This window comes from Trichechus manatus, unplaced genomic scaffold (genome assembly GCF_000243295.1).
Source record: "Trichechus manatus latirostris isolate Lorelei unplaced genomic scaffold, TriManLat1.0 scaffold00171, whole genome shotgun sequence".
Classification (NCBI taxonomy): Eukaryota; Metazoa; Chordata; class Mammalia; order Sirenia; family Trichechidae; genus Trichechus; species Trichechus manatus.
The window spans coordinates 4,457,943-4,481,162 of NW_004444107.1; the positions used below are offsets into that span (position 1 = coordinate 4,457,943).

General features: G+C 38.3%; 1 protein-coding gene across 1 annotated transcript in view; it reads right to left on the reverse strand.

The window, feature by feature from the left end:
* SEC24D (SEC24 homolog D, COPII coat complex component) overlaps positions 1-23,220 on the reverse strand; it is a 104,313-nt gene that overhangs the window by 75,575 nt on the left and 5,518 nt on the right. The window contains exons 3-8 of the mRNA XM_023741103.1: positions 18,965-19,094; positions 12,916-13,064; positions 11,294-11,569; positions 10,833-10,963; positions 3,563-3,674; positions 2,525-2,652 (exon numbers count right to left, since the gene is read on the reverse strand). Of these exons, the coding sequence (XP_023596871.1) occupies positions 2,525-2,652; positions 3,563-3,674; positions 10,833-10,963; positions 11,294-11,569; positions 12,916-13,064; positions 18,965-19,094 (926 nt within the window). The remainder of the gene's footprint in view (positions 1-2,524; positions 2,653-3,562; positions 3,675-10,832; positions 10,964-11,293; positions 11,570-12,915; positions 13,065-18,964; positions 19,095-23,220) is intronic.

Consider the following 23,220-nt stretch of genomic DNA (forward strand, 5'->3'; position numbering starts at 1 on the left):
CACACAATGAAATACTATGCAATGATAAAGAACAGTGATGAATTTGTGAAACATCTCACAATATGGATGAATCTGGAGGGCATTATGCTGAGTGAAATAAATCAATCACAAAAGTACAAATATTGTATGAGACCACTACTGTAAAAACCCAAGGAAAGGTTTACACCAAAAAAAAAAAAAAAAATTGATGAAAAAAACCAAACCCATTGCTGTCGAGTGGATTCCGACTCAAAGTGACCCTACAGGACACAGTAGAACTGCCCCACAGAGTTTCCAAGGAGTGCCTGGTGGATTCGAACTGCTGACCTTTTGGTCAGCAACCAGAGCTCTTAACTACTACACCACCAGGGTTACACAGGGGTATGCATTTGTCAAAACTCAGTGAATGCTTATTTAAGATATGTGTATTTTATAGTATATGAATTTTACCTCAAAAGGAAAAATAATCTGTAAGCAAATACTAAATTCTAGTTAATGATATGCATGTTAGAGTATTTAAGGGGAAGTGTACTGCTGTCTGCAATTCACTTCGAAAGGCATGAAAAAAATAAGATGGATTGATGGATAGGTGGAGTGACATACAGTAAAAATAAGTGTAGCTAAAGGTAAATAGTAGAATCTAGGTGTCGGGTATATAGATGTTCACTGTAATTCTTTCAGCTTTTCTGTATGTTTGACATGTTTCATTAAAATGTTGAAAAACAGCTAAAACATACTTCTAGTTAAATTGTTCTTTAAAACACAAAAACATATATCTTACATAGCATAGATCTCTTTGTCAATACATATTGGTCTACCTTATTATGAATAATGATTTTAAAGAGGAGTTTATGAACATTACATTAAATTGCTGGGGCTATCACACAAGGAACATGGCTTAGAATAAAGTAAATACTGAATGTACTTCTTGATTTACAAATATGAGACCGTACTGCATGTAAGATTAGCTTCTAGGAACAGCTTAGTGCTCTCTTATGCCCTACCCTAACTCAGTTCACTCGACTCCCAAAAAAGAGGAGATGGCAGCATTCCACTCCACTCAAGGAGAATGAGTGGATATCTCAAAGGGGATGAAAGGCACTGTGAATGCTGCACACTGTCTCTCTTTCTTCCTTCCATGAGGCGAGGTGAAGCAAGCCCCACTAACCCCAGCTCACTCCTCCCCTCCTCCACGACGCTTTTCTCCTGGTATCTACACCTGGCATGGCCAGACCAAAAAGAGGACAAACTGCTCTCTCTCTTGCATAAGCTCTGTCTCTTCTTCAGGTGGGGCCAGATGTGCATTTGGTCAGCCTTTCCTCAAAAAAGTCATTCGATCTAGGACTGAGGTTTATGTTGGGAGGGAAACGTGGGGCTTTTTCCTTTAGAGCAGCAACAGGAATCCATGATTCAGCCTAACTTACTAGAATGCTGCATGGGGTTTATAGTCAAAGCTCCAGCCAGAAGTAAAGCTTTTCTTCACTTCCTATTTGACTCACTCTGCTATAGTGCGTTGTGTATCTGTGTTTATGTGGGTGTCAATTATTTGCAGGCACTGAAAGAAGAGGCGGTGGCAGTATAGGGCCTAGTTAGGTTATTTCTGAATGTCCTGATCACAATATCCATTAACAGCATCCTAGTATCACATATTTTAAATGTACACCATTTCTTGATCTTTTTTCCCCATTTAACTATATATTGGACGTATCTTTCCAAGTCAATACATACAGATTTATCTACCTCATGTTTTCTAATCATGCTGATTTTCAGTAGGAGTTTATAAACATCTTGGTCCAGTGATTATTAAAGCAGATGTAGTAAGACCAAGAAGACATTAGTGTTTCAGTGGTAGAATTCTGACCTTCCATGTAGGAGACTGAAGTTCGATTCCTAGCCAATGGACCTCATGTGTAGCCACTATCATTCTGTCAGTGGTGGCTTATGTGTTGCTATGATGCTGAACAGGTTTCAGTGGAACTTCCAGACTAAGATGGACTAGGAATATAGGTCTGGAGATCTACTTCTGAAATTAGGTCAGTGAAAACCCTGTGCATCACAATAGTCTGATCTGCAACCCAACATGATGATGGCGCAGGACCAGGCAGTATTTCACTCTGTTGTGCATGGGTTCACCATCAGCTGGGGGCTGACTAGACAGCAACTAACAACAAGTAAGACCAAAGACCCTTGTATCTATTATCTTGCTGCAACAACACCTAGATGTGAGGGCACTGAACTAGAGCATAAGGGCCTCACGAGAGTCCTTGGCATTTGTGATGATGTGACATTCCAAATTTTCTGTACATATGCATTGTAACAACAGGCCAAGGAGTGACTCAATTCATCAGTGTTCAGTGTACATGACTGCAAAAATCATGGCTTGTCAGATATGTGCTTTCTTAATAAGTGGAATGAGTAGATGTTTTTGTATTATATAAACATACTCCAGTGTTCTGAGTATAATACAGAATCCCTCTTCAGAAAATAATGATGAATTATTTTGGAATTCGTAAATTATTGAGTCACTGTTATTTATTATTCTTACCTCATTTGAAGGAATTGTGGCGAAGGGTTTGATGACAGCAGCTAATGGAATCTGAGCTTGCTTGGCCATATCTGACGTGCATGGGAAGCAGTATGCTGTGCAACGGATGTATCGAGGACTAGCATTGCCTGAAATGTTCAATGGGAAGCACTTAAAATTTGCTTAGAAAACATCTTCCCTAGAATATTTAAATATTTTAAAGATACTTCTAGACAATGCATTTGCTTATTTGTAAAACTTTCTTCATGATTTCTAAAAATAAAAAAGTGTAAATGTGAAATTCTACAATCTAACACACACACACAGTATCACCTCCAATCCTTATGTCGGCTCTGCAGGGCAGGTATTGGTCCTCACATTTTAGAGAGCAACACTGAGGGTCAGAGAGAGATGACCAAGCCTCGTGCAGGCTGAAAAATGTCACTGGGCTAGAACCAGGTCTTCTGACTTCTTCTCAAGTGTTCGATCCCCTACTACCATCCTGCCAGGTTTTCAAGGTGTTGCAAGTAAATTAAACCAAAGCAGAGCAAGAACTGGAGTCCCTGGGTGGTTCTAAAGGTTAAGGGCATAGCTACTAACCAAAAGGTTGGTAATTCGAAATCAACCAGAGGCAACTCAGAAGAAAGTTCTGGTGATCTGCTTCTGAAAGGTCACAGCCACAAAACCCCTATGGAATGCAGTTGTACTCTGCACACATGTGGTCCCATGAGTTGAAACTGACTTGATGACAACTGCTTAATTGGTTAAAACATGAACTAATTTAAACCCATGAATTAAAATGAAGAATTTTCTTAAACTGACTGATATATTACACTAGACAACACCAGAAACTCTCTAGACCTCTATAAGCAGAGAATAGAATTCAACTGACAGTATCTTCTCAGTACTTGAGTGATTAAAGGTTAATCGGACTCCACTGTCAACTATAAGGGGTTCTCCACCAGTGATAACACTATTGAAGGGTATCAGTGAAATTGCCTACAAAAAAAGGTCAGAAATTTAAAAACCCCAATCAAAAATATAATTGAAAGTAAATACCTTCGTCTTGTATCACACAATCTGTAGTGACCAGGGGAGGAATCTGGCCTCTGGTGTTGGTGGCATAAACTTGTCCCCCTCTGGTGGCTCTGTCATTCTCAATCACTTGGATCTGATAAATAAGACATCAAGAGCAAGCTAAAGTAATGTAAGACACTTCCCAATATTCAATTCAAGAAATGTTCTCTCTCTCTCTCATTATTCACGTACAAAATAACAGGCATTTCCTACATCCTTTCAGTTCATTTCATATAAAATTCTTACTGAGAATCTACCATGTCTTTATTCCATTTTTGTTTACTTTCACAATTTTAGACCAGTAGCTTCCCAAATTCTATTCTGTAATACTGAGCTCTGATTCTAACCCTTCAGAGAACTTTATTTTTATTCAGTTATTGGGACCACAGGTATGTACACACACACACACACACACACATACACACACACACAAGATTCTGATACGAAAGAAAATTAAAACAACTTTTTAAAAAGAAAACATCTTTCACAGTTAAAAAATAAACCCTAAAGAGTTAAAAATTATTAAATTAAGAATAAATAATTTATAATATGTAACCTAAAGAAAACTTACCTTTCTCCTCAAATCTCTTTTAATCTTTAATTTGACTTTTCAAGTTTCCCTCCACCCCTACATTTTGAGACATAATAAACAAACAGTATAAAGTGTTCCTCTATGAGTTTTATCTATGGTATGAAAACCAAAAGGAGAAAAATTCCCTAAATTTTGTCTGTAACTTAGAAACATATTTCTCTACTAAAAGCATTGATGAATGAAGACCATAAGAGATTTAAAAAAAAGTCTTTCTGTTCTAAATGTCTAGGGATGAAAATAATCTCGTAGTACGGAGTTAAGATGAAAACAAAAAGCAATCCTAACAAGTATCTTCCCCCTTCTCTTGCTCGTCACCCTTCCCTCACTCCTCTCCTTCACAGGAGGAAATAGAGAAGACAAGAGGCAAAGGAGGAAAAAAGGGAGATAAGAGGAAAAAAGGGCAGAAACATGATCATTCAGACTGGAATAAGGAGCTTTAGAAAATATGCAGTTTTTATATTCCAAAAGAAACTATTAATAATATGGAAACTGTCTTCTGCCAAACTCTGAAATGTTACCCTTTCCAGTCTTCCTTCTCATCCCATCCAATGCAGGTCCCAGCTGGCATGGATATCATTAGTTTTTAAGAATGTAAAACTAGAGATAGATTTAGCCTGCCTATAAATCTGCACATTTCTGTCTTCCTAATTCCACAGAATTTAAGTCCTTATGAAATTAAAGGACATAGAATGTGTTACATACATAACCACTATGTAACATAGATGAGACTAAAAGCTACCATGGGCAGGGACAACAAGCAAACTGAAAAATCAAAACACTCTAATTTCCTACCATGGGTTAATCTGGTTCATTCAAAACTGGAGTAGTTTTTATATTATTATTAACATTTATTTTAGTCATTTCAACCAACTAAGAGTCAACTGGAAACACTGGTGGCACAGTAGTTAAGAGCTACGGCTGCTAACCAAAAGGTCGGCAATTTGAATCCACCAGGCGCTCCCTGGAAACTCTATGGGGCAGTTCTACCTTGTCCTACGGGGTCGCTATGAGTTGGAATCGACTCGACGGCAACGGGTTTTTCGGGTTTAAGAGGCAATTATAAAAGCCAGGTAAAAGTGATGATAATCTCTATACTGTACTGAACATAGATAGTTCTCAATCTTAAAATAGACTATATTTCCAAAATGTTTATTTTTAAGTTAGTCATTTGCAATTTAGAAAGCACTGCCTCCAAAGAAACAATGTTATAAGTGATAATTCTGTTTCTAAATTACTCCACAGTTTGGCTGGAATACTACAAACAAGAGTAAAATATTATAACTGTTCTAGCAAATTTAAAAACTATACTTCAAATGCATGTCCTTGAAAAACAGGCTTAGAGATAAAATGATAAAGAGAAATTTCAATAGAGATTTTGACTGATTCTGTCCTTAAAGAGTTTGATATTGATGACAGTGATTCTTGATAATGCTAAAATTACCTCAAAACGTATAGATTTCTTTTTCTTTCGGAAGATGTGTCCTGAGAATTACTTCCACACTAAACTGCTATGAACAGAATACTCTAGGTTCATACAATAGAATCAAGAGAAAAAACAGAAAGTGATTCTCTTGTGATAAAGGAACAAAACGTGTAAGGGAGAAACAAATAGGAAGTTAAGATGTATGCGCATAGGTAAGACAGGCTGCTTTAGGCAGAATTATTTGAACTTTGAAGTGGTGAGAGAAAGGCGAAAAGGAAGACCTCAGCTTCTGAATAAAATCTGTCTGTGGATTCAGAAAGAGATGGTGATACCAGTTTCCTCACTTTCAAAATATGGATAATACCACTATCCAAAAGGGTCGTAATAAACACCTCCTCATTCAGGACTCTTGCAACAGGAGTTCAATATATGTGATTCCATATCTTTTTTTTCCCAACAACCTCACAATGCAATTCTGAAGTAAGAGTTTATCACCATTGATAGTACAATAAATGATAAACTGTTTTATTAAAACCTGCTGAATAAAATACATACTTTTTACATAAGCAGATCTAAAACAAAGTAATGTTTTTTCTTTAGTCTTCCTTTTGTGCTTAGAATGTTCTATTTTGTTACAAACGCAAGATAGTTTATCAGACCAACGAACAACCTGAACAAGTTTCCTGATAGTAAAAAAAGCTAATGTCAGGCTCTATGAAAGAAGAATTTATTTAGTTGGCCAAAGCATGCTACTTTGGTAAAAAGGAACCTAAACAGGTTTCATTTGGCATTGCTTGCTATTTTATTACTTTTAAGATAAAAATAAATGCTAGACTGATTTGTATGTATATATTGGCTGAAACATAGTATATACAGCTTCTTGCTTTTTTTGTTAACAGTCATTCATTCAACAAATACCTGAATGCTATGTGTCAGACCCTGTTGAGACAAAGTTATGAACAAAACAAAATCCTTGCCCTCAGGGAGTTGACATTCTAGTGTGGAAGACCGGCAACAAATAAACAAATGTACAAATAAGGTATGTTCTATGTCAGGTAGTAATAAGTGCAGTGAATATGCAGTGATATGGATGGGGTGCCAGAGAGATTGGGAATGAGTAATAAGGGTATAAAATGACGAAATGAGCCATATTAGCATTATCTAGGCTTGGACCGATGGGCAGGTAGGGCAGGACCAATAAGATTAGCTAAAGGACTAAATGTAAGAATTTAGAGAAGAGAGAATCAAGGATGATTCCAAGTCTGTTTGTTTTTTTACAAGAGGAACTGGAAGATTGAGGGTGGGACCTGGACTTCAGGGAAAAAGACTTGACTACAAATATCTGCATTCTCACTTAAAGCCGTGAAAATGGAAAAGATCACATAGAATGGTGCTACTCAAAGCTTAGTGTGCCTCAGAATCATCTGGAGAGTGTGTTAAAACACAGATTTCAAGGCTCCTCTCCCAGAGATTCTAATTTAGTAGGTCCTGGGTGGGACCTGGAAGACCCTGGGTGGAGCAAATGGTTAAGCACTCAGCTATTAACTGAAAAGTAGGTGACTGGGATCCACCCAGAGGCACCTCGGAAGGCCTGGTGACCTACTTCCTAAAGAGCACAGCCATTGAAAACTCTATGGAGCACAGCTCTGCTCTGCAACATATAGGGTCACCATGAGTCAGAATCAACTTGATGGCAACTGGTTTGGCTTTTGGTTGGGATGGGGTCTGAGAACATGAATTTCTAATAAGCTCCCAGCTAGTGCTGACTGTGTCTTCCTGGGAGTGCGATTTGAGTAGTGTTGACCTATACAGTAAGTGTTGATAGAAAAGAAGGTCCAAAGACTAAGCCTTCGGGTACTCATATACTAGGTGATCAGAGGATGAGGTGGGACCAACAACAGAGACAAGAAAGAGCCATCAGCGGGGTAAGCAGAGACTTAAATGATAGGGTAGTGTCATAAAAACTAATGAAAAGTGTTTTAAGAAGAATGGAGTGAACAGATGTGTCAAATTGCTGCTGACAGGTAGAGACAGATGAAATCTGAGAATTACCATTAGATATTAGGTAATGAAAGGTTACTGGTGACCAGGAAAAAAAGCATTGGTGGGGATGTGGTGATGAAATCTAAACTGGAGTAGGTTCAAGAAGGATGGGAGGAGATGAACTGGTGACAGCAAGTATAGGTGGTCTTCTGGAGAATTTTTGCTATAAAAGAGAGCCAAGAAACAGGGAAGAAACTGAAGCAAGATTTGGGGAAGGAGCAAAGAAGGCTTTTCAAAATTAAATATGGGAGGTATTATAGGACATTTATATTCTACTGAGAATGATCTAGATAGAAAAGTTGAAGTATATATTCAAATAAATATAGATGATGCAGGAGAGAGAGGATTGTTCCTAAGAGACAAGAAGGGATGGGATCTACGGCACAAGCGGAAGTGACGGCCTTGGTTAGGACAACTTATCAACAGTGACGGGGGAATGGGGGATAAACAGGTACACATGCAGGGAGGCGTGGTATTAGAGCAGGCAGAGGTTCTCTTTGGATTGCTTCTATTTTCTCAGTCAGAGAAGAAGCAAGATGATCATCTAAAAGTCAGAAAGACATAGGTGAGTTAGGAGTTTGAAGATAAGAAATGAAAGTCATCTAGGAAAATGAGAGAGCCATTGGACTTGGATGATGGTCCTCGTATCTGCTACACATCAGAATTACCAGGGGTGCTTTTCAAAATTCCAATTTCCAGTCCATATCCCAGTTCAATTAAATCAAAATCTGGGGGAGAGGGTAGGAGCTATGCATGAGTATTTTAAAAGCTCAGCCAGTGATTCTGATATGTGGCCAGGTTTTAGAATCACAACACTAAGGTTCACCTGAGTTTAGAGGTCACAAATTGAAAATGAGACCAGACAGCATGGTGTGCATTTTTCACAAGTCACATTCCACCTTCCAAGTGCAGGCTAGGAGTAGGTGGAGAAATGGTTTAACCACAAATGGGATTCTTAAAGACAAATTCAGAGGAGAGAGGGGGCAAAGGAGTTGAGGGTGTAAGTCACAAAGATTGATTATAGTCATGGATCATGGAATCTAAGCTGGATAGGAGAAGAAAAAGATGAAGGCAATATGAGTCAGAGAAAAGGTGGTAACTACCTACCAATAGGCTCTGCTACTGAAGAACTGTTGGAATTAGAGCCCTAAAATCAATGATCTGGGAAGATGGAACGTGTTGGTTTGAGTGAGATGCTTTCAATTGGGATTTTGAAGGTGTGCAGTAATTGGTAATGACAGGGTCTACGTAGGACTATGGATAACTGAGGTAGGGCTGAAGAAAAAAACTGGGAAAAAAGAAGTTCAATAAGTTGGAAGACCAAGGAAATGGAAGGTCCATATACATAAACATTAAAACTGTCAATAATAGTAGAATGAATATCACTGAAGACAGTGACAGTGATCTAGAAGCTAAAACCTCAGAGAAGGAGGGAGAATGAAACAGAGGCTTTGTAGATGTTATATTTAAGCACTTTAATAAGAAGTCAAAATGAGCTCGCTATAAATATGTTATTTCTTTAACTAGAATAATCAAATAACACTAAGCCATAAAAGCATTGACTGTTAATATAATTATCAATAAAGGCACTGAAAGTATATTCAAATTTGTTTAATTCACAACATATTATAGCATTAATACTTTACCACAAATCTTCAAGTTTATCATCAAATAAACTTTGATTTTTGAAAGGGTACTAAGTCCATTCGATGGACAAAATAAGCGGCAGACTACAAAAATGGCCAAAATTCTTTTGGAGAAAGTGCCCTTTTCAATGTGACACTGCAGCATCTCCCATGAAAAATCAGTCTATTTCTCTATCCCTTGAATCCGGGGTGGTCTTGTGACTTGCTTTGGCCAGGAGAATACAGCAGAAGCAGCGATGTGTCAGTTCTAAGCCTCGGTCTCAAGAGGACTTGCATATTCCTATTTTCCCTCTTGAATCTCCGCTACTGCCATGTGAACAAACCAGGCTAGCATGCTCCACAACATGACCCAATCATCCCATTCAATAGCTGGGTACCAAACACCATACATATGAGTGAGGTCACCCTACACCATCCAGGGCCCAGCCAAAATCAGCCGAGCCTGGCCCAGAGTAGCAGAACTGCCCAGCTGACCCATTGACTCATGAGCTGTAACAAATGACGGCTAAGTTTTGTGGTGGTTTGTTACACAGCAAAATTCAACTGATATAGTATCTCTTTGTGCCCCTTAGTTTATTTCTAACTTTTCCTACCTATGCTTACAGAACAAAGTCAAAGATCAAAATTAACTGTAGTCAATTGCATTTTATCCAAAAGATTTCACATTCCTGTTCATCACCATGAGATGTGCAGTTTTATGTGAGGGAGGAATATACACCCCTGTCCCACTGACACTGAGCTTTGCTGTGTAACTTTCTTTGGCCAAGGCCATGTGAGCAGTTGTGACATGTGTCACATCTGAGTGAAAGCATTAAGAGTTAGTGCACTTTTCTGCCAGCTATCTTCCTTTTCTTCCCCTCTGCTGTGAGAACAGATGTCCCCAAGAGGAGGTACTCCTCCACCCTGGATGCTGGAATGATAAGGGATGTGGAACAAGAGCCTAAAGCCAGTCTGTGGTTGCTATAGCCTATGTATAAACCTAAGCGATTTCTGCTATTGTAGACCATTGAAATTTGGGGATTGTTTGTTACACAGAAAAACCTAGTGAAAGCTGACTGATATAGTTACTGAAGAGTAACCTTGCAAAGCAAATCATTTCAGTGGAAGAGAGGTTTTAGTTTTAACTTTACATAAAACTATTTTGTTTTTTAATACGTAAAATACTTCGTTCTTTCACTCTCTATTGTTAGTCTAACATTTTACCTCACCCTTATTGAAAAGGATCCTTTAGTTATTTAAAATAGTACTTTTATAGAATGTATTATCATTGCTAATTACTCAAAAACATCAATAAATATTGCCATTAAGAAGTCTGTATGATAGACAAAAAAATCTACAAAGGCTGTTTCTCCCATGGAGACCCCTGTGACTCCCACATACATACATACATGCATAGATACAAGGAAGGAAGCTTGCTCTAGTGAGGAGTATATCCTAACTTCTAAAATAGAAGACAGGATAAATGCTAACCAACTGAAGAGATTCTAAGAACAATGAATGCAGATGGTACTTTGTCAGAGAGACTGCTGGACTGAGAAGGGCACTTACTGGGCTGGGGATAGAGTCAGGATCCAGCTTCTTCTGGGGCTGGGGTGGACCAGCCATCTGTGCGGGACCTCCGGGGAAGCCTCCTGGGTAGGAGAGTGGTGCACCTGCCATCTGAGGACCACAGCTGGCTGCTTGAAGACAATTTTTAAAAGAAATGACTATAACCATAAACCCTACATATAGGGCTAATGGACAATATTATGCTGCATTTTTTATCTTATTATATAGATACTATTTAATTCATTAATTTATCTAATTAATTATTTAATGTATTCTATTTTCTACAGGGAGTTAGGTGTGAATATCTGTAGTTTCCCCTTTCTTCGCTGTTGCCACACTACTCAAAAACCACCATTCCTTAACAGTAAGTGATAGGTGCCTAGTAACACAGGAACAAACATTCCCCATCAAGGGTATCCCTAGGTAACCCAAAGCCTTCCTCTGAGCCCTGCCCACCTTACCCTGCTGTGGAGGATATCCAGCACCCAGAGTCTGTCCTGGAAGAGGTGGGGGCTGGTACTGGGCATTCGGAGGAGCAGGCCCAGGAAGCCCATCCGGCCTGTGTGCTGGTGGAGACAAGGGTGAGGGGCCAGGGCCATTTAGTGCAGAGGGTGGTGGTGGGAGAACCTGAGACCCAGGCTGCAAAATGGACGGCTGTGGAGGTCGAGGAGGACCCTGGAATGGTGCTGCTGATGGAGGGCCAGGGGGGCCCTGGCTGGGGGGACCCATACCCGAACCTGTGCGAGAAAGAAGACCAGCCCACTTAAATGCCACATTTCTCAACTCTCTAACGTCTACAAACTACACTATGGGGACAGTTGTTTTCTTGACAGAAAGCAAGAAGGCACCCTTATAAATCACGTTTTTCCCCAAGATGGAATCTTCACTCAGAAAGTGATACAAGTGCTCTTTGGGGCATTTTATCTAGCTGGAGAATTTAAAAAGGGTAAAAGCAACATTTATAACTTTAGTGAGAAAATTAGTGGGATACATTTTAACTCAAGTTGCATTAACTTTACATGGTGCATACCATTAATTAAGGAATCATTTCTGGTACAAAATCTAAAAAATTATGTGGAAGAAAATTTTATCACATATCATGTATTATTTAGGTAACACACATTCAATAAATCATGTGCATCTTATGCGTGACTTGATCAAATGGACTTCAGAGCTAGGTAGAAATAACCAGAGAGAAAGGATGGGCTGCTAACACACTTTCCAATCATTTTAGAAATAGCTGTGAAACCAGATGACTTTTTCCTTTCTCTAATTATGTGAAACTGAGATATATTTTTGGAGACATTATCCACTTTGAAATCAGTAAAAGACAGGAAATATTCTGAGGGGTTTTTACCAATACTTCAAAAAACTAATTTTAAGTCAGATGGAAACATTCTTCATCAAAATAAATGGCTGACCATTGCTGCTATGGCACTGGAGATTTCCACGTCTCCTAGAATATATAGCATTTCTATTGATGTAAATCTCCATAGTGTAACTGTTTTTTCTCCTATTATTCTCTTTTTTGCCTTGCAACATCTGAGTTTCCATTCTTACCATGATCTAAACACAGAATTAAAATGTACTGTGAAACAATGGGTATTATATTTTCAATTTGGGGGCCCCATAATAAACAACATAAGGGTAAAACTACCCTCATATACACTGAATTGCACATGTAGAAACTGTTGAATTGCTGTATGTTCTGCTGTATACATAGTCAACAACAAAAAATAAAATATATACCCTTGTATATAAAAAAACTACCCTTGTATTTCTAAAAATAATTTCACTATTCTAATGTCTATTTGTGAAGTCAGCATTTTTGGTTATTTATTGTTTTGCTATTGAACATAAGGTATTCTGAGGGTCCTCCAATTTACCTGAAAATAAATGGTAGTATGATCAAGAAAAAAACTACTTACAGTCATACATAATACAGATGGTTTATATAAAAGTATCCAGAAAACTACTTCAATATAAAATGCCAGTTATATCTATTTTAAAAATGAAGAAAATCTTTCCATTGAAAATAATCAAGGCATAAGGTAGTCAATGAATCTAATAATGAAACCTGTACCATAGTTGTTAATTTGCATGGCATTGAGCTGATTGCCCAGGTGGGTGACAGATGAAGTGGATACAGGACTTGGATAAGCCGACTGTATAGAGGATGAGTATGGTGCATAGGAGGGTGCTACATTGTTGACTGGTGGAAGTCCTGGAAATCTGAAAGAAGAAAAAAGGGTTTTAACATAGAATCTCATAAGCAAATGACACATGACAAATATCAATAACTTGTAAAATTAAATCAGCTTGCTAAGGAGGCACTAGGAAAATGACTTTAACCTTGATGTGAGCTCAAAATGAGTCATGTAGCATCATCTCCTATCTATGCTCACATATTAGCGCAAAAAATCCTATGTGACAACAGAAGTGGCTTTGGAAATTCATTTAGGAAACTAAGCCTACAAAAGCTTTATGTACCAGTACATATACTCACTGCCATCGAGTCTATTCTGACTCATAGCCACCCTACAGGACAGAAGAGAACTGCCCCATAGGGTTTCTAAGGAACACCTGGTGGATTCAAACTGCTGACCTTTTGGTTAGCAACTGTAGCTCTTAACCACTATGCCACCAGGGTTTCCAAAGCCTTACAGACACTAGAGTTAATGACCAATAGAACGGAAAAAAAAAAAACAAAAACCTAAAATGCTTTGTGGTTGTAGCTCTACTATCATTTTGCTTATATCCTACCCAGCTTTTAAAACAAAACGTCACCTGCGGTATAATTTGAGTAGAAAGGACAGTCTCTATAAAACAGTACTTGAAATGAACAACCCAGTACGAAGTTCGGAAATCGCTCACTTTTTTAAATCTAAAAATTCCATCACCTTTGATTTAGTTTGAATTTACTGTATGTTTATTTTTCCTTGTTTTGTATGAAACAAGTGGCCATCAACAAGTTTCCCACTATGGTTCCTCTGCCAAACGAGGTTCAAGCCTTCCTGCAGTCACATCATAACTTCTTTTCTTATCAGTTTTAAATTTTAAATAAAAAATAAAATTTCCCAGATGGAATACTCTGATTTCAATTCTTTTGTCTGTAAACTGGAGGCTATTTCTCCAGTGTCCTACATCCTTGCCTTTTGCCACCACTGCCATTGAGATGTTACGGGCTGAGTCTGAGAGAGGCCAGTGGCTTGCCTAAAGTCCCATAACTTATTTGTGATAACGCTGTAATCAGCCTCCTTCTTCCAGTTCTTTGTAAGTGAATTTCCAAAATATCACACTAATTTTCTCTTGTCACTTTTCCCCATATATTTTGAACTGAATAGTTATTATAAAACAAAAGTTAAGATTAATCTTCATACCATTACTCTGACTTAAGATATTAAGCATATTTCCAGGATGATAAGATCCCATTCTACAGTCAAATGGATGAATGATCAAAATGCTTTCCCTGTGTAACTCACAAGTACAAGTTACCCTATAGCAGAGAACTGCTTATGAAGGGATTTAAGTTAGAATTAATGAAGTTTTAACCCCAAAATTTTGATAATCAAAATTTCCTTGAAAGCCCATAGTGTCAATTTCCTCTCCTGCCAAAAATTGAAAAAAGGTTAAACTAAGCACTGTTTGATTTAATTAATTTTGAGGAAAAAATAAAGATGGAAAATATAAAAGTTAACTTTTCACAGTAAAAATTTTCTTTATATCTCTAATCTATTAATGATACTGGGAGTAAAACACGCAAAATAACTCTAGACATGCTCGACACATTTAAAATATGTTGTGATTACTCAGGAATGATTTTAACAATAGTCTTAAAGATCTGTTTTGAAAATCCATTGTTCCATAAAAAGAAAGTAATTTTTTTTAAGAAATAGTAATTTTTGTCTTTTTTTTAACCCAGTCATAGGGATATAAATATGTATGGAGTAATTACACACAGGCAGAATGTGCATGCTCTATACATGTATATTAACAGATACAGTTTGAGATATGGTTACAGGGCTCGGGTCTGATAAGCAAGAACTTGGGAACTAGCAGTTAAAATTGTTTTTTTTAAGTGCTATTCAATTATTTGGGAAAACAATTCCCAAAACATTTGCCCAGATGTTTCACAAATGTTAATGTTTAAAATACAAAATTCTGTGAATCATTTGTAATAAAGACAATATAAATAGGACAAAAAATATTGCAAACATAAGTTATGAAACAAGCAGCTTCAGGTATTCTTTGACTCAGTGGTCAAAAATTAAAATGGTCAAATTAAAAAATACAGAATAAGAGAATGTACAACCATCAGCTATTACTTTTGATCCATAAATGCCTACTAATTACTCATTGCTTTATGTACATGTCTTAGGAGTTAGAGGCTTCTGAAATTAACACATCATTTTCTTCTGACCAACTTAGATAACTATTTCTCTTATTTTTCTTACTCCCTACTTTTCCACTGCAACCAATTTCTTAGTCAATAGGCTTGCCCATAACATCTTCACTTTGGGAAGCTGAGTCTCCTCTCCTCCACCAGTTTACCATTTTGTGATTAAAACAAATCAGTTACTACCTGACTTTTTCCCTTGTAATTAAAAATGAAGATTTTTAGGTCTTATTTAGTATATTAATCTCATCCAGCAGTAACTACATAGATAACTTTAGTACCCCTTACACCAAGTTTAAGGCATTTATTCTGCCTCAGCCAAGATCAAAAGTACGGATGACTAATTACGATTTTTAAATCTGATGAATCATTACCTTTGAAATGTCAACATTTTAAAAATACACATTTTAAATTTAAATCTACTTAGTGATTCTGAATTATATTTTGATTTTATTTGATAAAGTAAAAATTATGGTATTCCTTTGATGGATCATCTAAGTAAAGACACAGATGCAATGCTATAATCATCAAAGAAAGGTGGTGCACTGCCCATGGTCTCTGACAACCCCAGACTTTAGACTCGTGTGATTCATCTGCACAATCACCACACCCTTTGCCCTTGCTTTGTACTACATACACAGAACCGTGTCCTATGAGGGCAACGTAGCATGGTGACCATGGAGGTGTACGTTGAAATATCAAATCTTTCCCTTTTCCACCCTTCAGCCAAAGATTAGAGAGGCCCATAAAACAAACAATAATACACGTAGCTCAACCATGTATACAAGACTAAATGGGCACACCAGCCCAGGGGCAAGGACAAGAAGACAGGAGGGGACAGGAAAGCTGGATGAAGGGAAATAGGGAATCTAAGGTCCAGAAGGGGAGAGTGTTGACATGTTGCAGGGTTGGCAACTGTCATGGATTGAATTGTGTCCCCCAAAAAATGTGTGTAGCAACTTGGCTAGGTCATGATTCCCAGTATTGTATGACTGTGTAATCTGATGTGATTTCCTTATGTGTTGTAAACTCTATCACTATGATGAGGTTGTATGTGATCTCTTTATGTGTTATAAATTCTATCACCGTGAAGAGGTTATGCTGATGAGGTTAACAAGATTAGATAGTGTCTTAATCCAATCTCTTGTGAGATATAAAAGAGAGAAGCGAGCAGAGACACATGGGAACCTCATACCACCAAGAAAGAAGTGCTGGGAGCAGAGGGCGTCCTTTGGACCTGAGGTTCCTGCACAGAGAAGCTCCCAGACCAAGGGAAGATTGATGACATGGACCTCGTTCCAGAGCCGACAGAGAAAGTGTTCCTTTGGAGCTGACGCCCTGAATTTGGACTTCTAGCTTACTGGACTGTGAGAAAATAAACTTGTCTTTGCTAAATCCATCCACTTGTGGTATTTCTGTTAGAGCAGCACTAGATGACTAAGACAGCAACCAATGTTACAAAACAATATGCGTATTAACTGTTTAATGAGAAACTAATTAGCTCTGTTAACCTTCACCTAAAGTACAATAAAAAATATATATCCAAAAAAAAGGAAAAGTTTCTTTTAACAAAAACCTTTTCTACTCCAGCACCTTTGCATTTCATCTTATGCTTTTATTTTTATGACCATTCTTTAAGTGTTCATGAACCAAAAGAAAAAAGGCATTTTGTAAACTGTACAGACAGATAAAGGTTAAATCTATTCTAGGCTGCAAAAAAAAAAAAAAAAAAAAAAAAAACCTTTCCTTTCTTCTTCATTTCTTAGCTCCATTTCCAAATTTCAATTCACTGTATAAGTTGAAGTAAGTGAATAGTGGAGGAGAAGGAGTAAAATCTGTCAGTGCTTCCGTGGCAATCAAAAAAAAAGCAGATTAAATTGAGCTGTACTGAGTTACTGGACTGAACTAACAGAAAAGGCAAACTACAGACTGCCTTTTCTATAGCCAATGGAAATGATACTGATAATCAGTAACACACACTGAATCTTTCCTGGGCGCTATCCACTGTGCAATGTAGTTTCCATACGTCTTCAAAATCCTCAAAACCACATTATTATTGTTCCAATTTTGATGAGCAAACCAAGGTATGTAGAAGTTAAGTAACTTGCCGAGCTACCAACTGCCTGAGCCAAGAGTAGCAAGCATGTCCTTCTGATTCCAGGGTCTACGCCAGACCCTGTATTGAGTGCACAATCACATAGCTAGGTCTGTCTCATGACAAAGCCTATGATTTACTTCCTCTTAAGCAATATAACTCAATGAAATAAACAGAAATAATCAAAAAGATCAATCCAATACAGGCTAATACTACTAACCAAAAACTTTTAACTTCAAATCAGCTGTTCCATCTTTACATTTCTAAGAAAAAACATCTGAGATGCCTGGAAGTTCACAATAACTATCTCCCCACAATTTCCAGACTGAGAATTCTACTTCCTCATTTTACAAGTGAGGAAAATGAGACCCAGGGAGGCCAAGGAACCTCACCAGCATCACAGAGCTAGTTAACTGCTGAACCAGAAGAGGCCTTTGGTTCTCACTCTTTCTACTTTCCCCTCTCTCCCACCTCCTTTGAAACTAAGGGCACTTCCCTAAGGCTCTTTGACTCCTTCTTCCTTGCTCAACCGACAATTACACTTCAACCCGATAATTTAGGCTCTTCCTCCATAGCCCCTGCCTTAACCTCTCCTCTGCATCCCACAGCTCCCATTCCAGTTGCAAACATTGCCACAACAAATGAGAACCACAGCGTCAAGCTCACAAATGTCCTGTCAGAGAATCAATTTGATTTTAAAAATCCCAGAGGGAGTTTCCCACTAGCAGGGATTACAGGCTCCTTGAAAGGGTAACTAAATGGCTTCACTGTTAGCAGGGTCCAGGTCACACTTAGGGATCACTCCCCCAGGCCCCACCCTACCAACCTTCGAAAAGAACATTGGAAAGGAAGCCTCTGGGTAATCCTTGGAAAGATTCCACAGTAAACACTGCTTAGAGTTCAGCACTGTGATTCTCAGCAGTAACACTTTACAAGGCAAACAATAATGCATTTCCAGCAGGGAAGGTGTGAGGCTGGCTTCCTTCCCAGGGGCAGAGTCCCTTGTAGGTTGAGGGCTCTACCCACCTCACACCTTGGCTTCTACAGGCCTGCCTCCAACTTCTCCCTTCCTCAATTTATTATAAACACAAACACAAGATAAAGTGTTTTCTGTGTTGTTTCACTCTAGCCCTTCCTTTTGGAGGTATTCATTAGCATCTGTATCCTTTCCATGTCAAATTCATAGTCTTTATCATTGGCCTCAAACTGGTTTTTAATTCTAAAAATATTTATTAAACATCCACTGCCACTGACCTCAGTTCTGTAAAGGATCCAAGAGAATAGGGTGCTTTAAAATTTTTGAACAGTACAGGATATAGACATCTGAAGTAATTAAAGAGGAAGGCAAAACGCGAAAATAAACTGAATATAACTCAGCACTAAAATAGTGTGGTACTGACACAGGTAATTTTTCTATTATTTTTTAAACTATACTAACAGTGCTGTTGTGTTTGGTTTTTCTTCTCCTCCTAATTCTTCTAAATGCTTTGTTTCCTAAGGTAGTTGTCCAGCAGACCTTTTCAATGATATGGACATCCACAAGAGGTCAAACTTTCAACCAATAAACATGTGAGTTTAGAAGGTACTTCTCAGACAATTTTAATAACTATACAAAGGAGGGTCTGGATTCACCCAGCTCACCTTTGGGGAGGATGCCCAGAGGCATGAGCTCCATTCTGGCCAAACTGATGGGTTCCAGGAGGTGGAGGGCCTAGAGGCAACATCCCCCCAGGAGTAGCAGTTCCCAAGGGCCCAGGTGGCTTCATCAGACCTGTAACAAAAGGGCATGAATTTAGGAGTGTGGTATTTAAGTGGAAAAAGAAAAAAACCAAGACAATGGGTTAAAAAAATAAACTAGGTGGGGGAGGAGGGAAACAAAGCAGTTAGGACAAATTCTCCCTTTAAACTTGCTTTAACCATTAACTACAGACCTATCAATGAGGCATTGGTGGTTCAGTGGTAGAATTCTTGCCTTCCAAGCAGAAGACCCGGTTTGCCAATGCACCCCATGTGCAGCTACCATCTCTCTGTCAGGGGAGGCTTGTGTGTTGCTATGATGCTGAACAGGTTTCAGTGGAGCTTCTAGATAAGACACACTAGGAAGAAAGGCTTGGTGATCTACTTCTGAAAATCAGCCAATGGAAACCTTATAGACCACAATGGCCCAACCCGAAACCAATCATGGGAATGACACAGCACCAAGCAGTGTTTCATTCCATTGTGTACGGCATCATGATGAGTCAGGGCCAACTTGACAGCAGCTAACAACACAGACAGATTAACAAGTGGCTTCTAGTATACTTATCTGAATATCATAATGATGAAACAGCAGGAGAAAAGGACTGATTTTAACACTAAACAGAAATTAAAAGAGAAGAAATATCCTCTGCATTTGATAGACATACCATGATAAAAAAAACACTAAAGAATCCAATAAAATGCCAGTTGGATATCAGAAAATACACCTGGAAAAACAGAATCAGGAAGTATCCCAACTCTAACTATAGAAAACAAAACAAAACAAAAAAACCTCTAAAACTGCCTTTATTAGAGTTATAGCATGAACAAAGAAAATGGACAGCAGCATCCGTTTCTCCAGCAAACCAAGAGTCCATCCTTTGGAGGTTAATAATTTTCCCAGGATCCCAAACAGCTGAGTGACAAGCAGTTGGGGGACTGCTCAAGTCCTCATCACACCTGCTCATATGAAATGCAGAATCACATGCAATAAATAGATGTTCCTGGCAGTGACTGTGTTTTCATTTACAAGCAGTTCTTCTGAAAGAGAGATTTTCAAGATTTCGCTTCAGGACTGTTTTCAGTCATTACCTTTTTTTTTCTTATAGAGAAATAGTGGTATAGGAGAAAAATCTTTGGGACTGGATTAGAGTAAACAAGCCCTGGTGGTGCCATGGTTGAAGTGCTGCTGCTAACCAAAAGGTGGTCGGTTCGAACCCACCAGTGGCACCGCGGAAGAAAGATGTGGTAGTCTGCTTCTATAAAGATTTACAGCCTTGGAAACCCTGTGGGGCAGTTCTAGTCTGTCCTACAGGGTCGCTATGAGTCGGAATCAACTAGGCAGTGGGTTTGGGTTGGGTTAGGGTTGGAGCAGTTCAGTTCCCACCCTGCCGTTACTAGTAATTGCATGGCCCTGGGCAAGAAGTTTATCTTTGAAGACCATAGTTTCCTCTGATTAAAAGGCTTATACTAGATAACCTGTGAGACTCCTTCTAGCTTTTAAAAAGAAAAAAGAAAAAGCATGATTCTTCTATTTGCTATCTCCACTTCCATCCCACTTAGTTACTTTTTGACCCTAGCCTCATCTTCTGACACTGTCATCAGTGACATCCTAACTGCCGTCAGTAAACTCCCGCATTTGACCTCACAATAGCATTTCACACTCAAAATCTCGTTTCTTCTTTTATCTTCTTCTGTTGTTGTTGTTAGGTGCCATCAAGTCAGTTCCCACTCATAGCCACCCTACAACAGAATGGAACACTACAAACACTACCCGGTCCTCCACCATCCTCACAATCATTGCTATGTTTGAGCCCATTGTTGCAGCCACTGTGTTAATTTATCTCGTTGAGGGTCTTCCTCTTTTTCATAGACCCACTACTTTACCAGGCATGATGTCCTTCTCCAGGGACTGGTCCCTCCTGATAACATGTTTGAACTATGTGAGACGAAGTCTCACCATCCTCCCTTCTAAGGAGCATTCTGGCTGTACTTCTTCCAAGACAGATTTGTTCATTCCTCTGACAGTCCATGGCATCCATGGTATATTCAATATTCTTCGCCAACACCACAATTCAAACGCATCAATTCTTCTTTGGTCTTGCTTATTCATTGTCCAGCTTTCGCATGCATATCAGGCTATCGAAAATATGGCTTGGGTCAGGTGCACGTTAGTTCTCAAGGTGACAACTTTGCTTTTTATCACTTTAAAGAGGTCTTTTGCAGCAGATTGCCCAATGCAATACGATGTTTGATTTCTTGACTGCTGCTTCCATGGGCATTGATTGTGGATCCAAGTACCATGAAACCCTTGACAACTTCAGTATTTTCTCCGTTTGTTTTCCTCTAGAATGTTTTATTCCCCACAAACAGCAAGGGAATTTGACTGGATAACCTTGCAGTCATCCATGAGGAGTTTATTACATTGTCATCATAATACTTTGGAGAGAATACTTTCAGACACTTGTATAATCTAGAATGGTCTGTAACTAGTGAAGTGGCAATTTTCATGAATAACTTTATTGAAACGTTTACAAAGGTTTCTTCCCTTACAACGGGATTCCTTAAACTTAAGAAATTATTTATATTGACTCTACAATCAGTCTTATTTAGTAATGTTTCATATACCAAAAACAAAAGTAACAGATATTATTTTCATAACACTACATTTTTTACATAAAGTTCTAAACCCTAAACTTAGCCAAGTTAGAAAAACATTAGACTTGCATGTTAAAAACTTCAATTTTTAACACTGTGTTATGACAATGATATCCCCTATCTCCAAGAATTGTTCTGAGGACTGAATGAGGGAGTGGGTATGAGGGCATACAGAACAAGGTCTGAGACCTAAAGGGAAGTACTCAACAAATCTTTGTGTCCTTTTCTTCTGGCCACATCCCCTGCCCTACTTTATTCAAGGATTTATATTCTAACAAAACATATATACCATTATCATATGTATAATCATATTTTCATTTTTTAAGACATTATTTTGGATGAAAGCAGAAAATCCACAACACTAGAATTAACATATTTTCAGCCTAAATAAGTACATGCACTCTGTATACTTTGGCTAATTACCACTATTTAAAACAGCTGATGAATTCTGCTCACACATGGACATATATTATTTATTGTGCAACAAATAAAAATTGCAATAAAAGTACACATTGATTTTTGGGACAGGCAGAAACCAAACATGAATTTTAAATCAAGAGTGTTAATTTAGATTTAAAATCACTCTTAATCAGGGTTTCATAATCTTGCCACTATGACATTTGGGAGCAGACAAGTCTTTGTTGTGACAGTGAGGGGAGGAGGTGGGAGGCTATCCTGTGCATTGTAAGATGTTTACCAGTGTTCTTGGCCTCTACCCACTAGATGCCAGAGACAACCAAAAATGTTTCCAAACATTGCCAAATGTCCCTCAGGGTGCATAATTGTCCCTGGTAGAGAACCACTGCTGTAGATAACGTTTTTATCTATGAGAAATCAAAAATATTCTCACTTCTTAAAAAGTTAAGAGCAATTTTCCTCAACAACCTTCACATATATGTCTAGAGAATCAGAAAACAGTTCTGATACACACAAGCAGAACTGTTATACACCAATCTTAACTAAAATGTACTCTACTATTTTATTTTTGGAAATCAACTCCTCAAAGCAATGATTCAACCTTATGCATTTACTCAACACACATTTAACATCCTTTGAGGCACTAACAGCTCTTATGGAAGAGACAACCATGTAAACAAATAATTACAGTGGTGTGTTGAGTGCTGTAATACGCACATGGACTACCTAACTCTTATGGGGGAATCAACAAGAGTTCAGAGAGGAAGAACTTCTTGAACTGAATCTTGAAGGACCAGCAGGAGTGTTTTTAGTACAGAAGATGAGGAAAGGGATTTCCGTAAGAAGGAAAAGCTTGAACAAAGACCTGAGACAGCATGGAGTAATCATGGACTGGCAAAGATTCAGGGTGGAGAGATTGTGAGGGAAAGTGGCCGGAGCAGAGGTTGTCCAGGTTGGCTGGGGTCAGACCAGGGCAAAAGGGAGTCAGTATCTTTGTTATCTGTAAAGTCATAGTCTTCACTTGGTCACATGACTGACATTTTAAAAAAGTGATCAGAGAGAAAGAGAATCAAGTACTTTAGGGA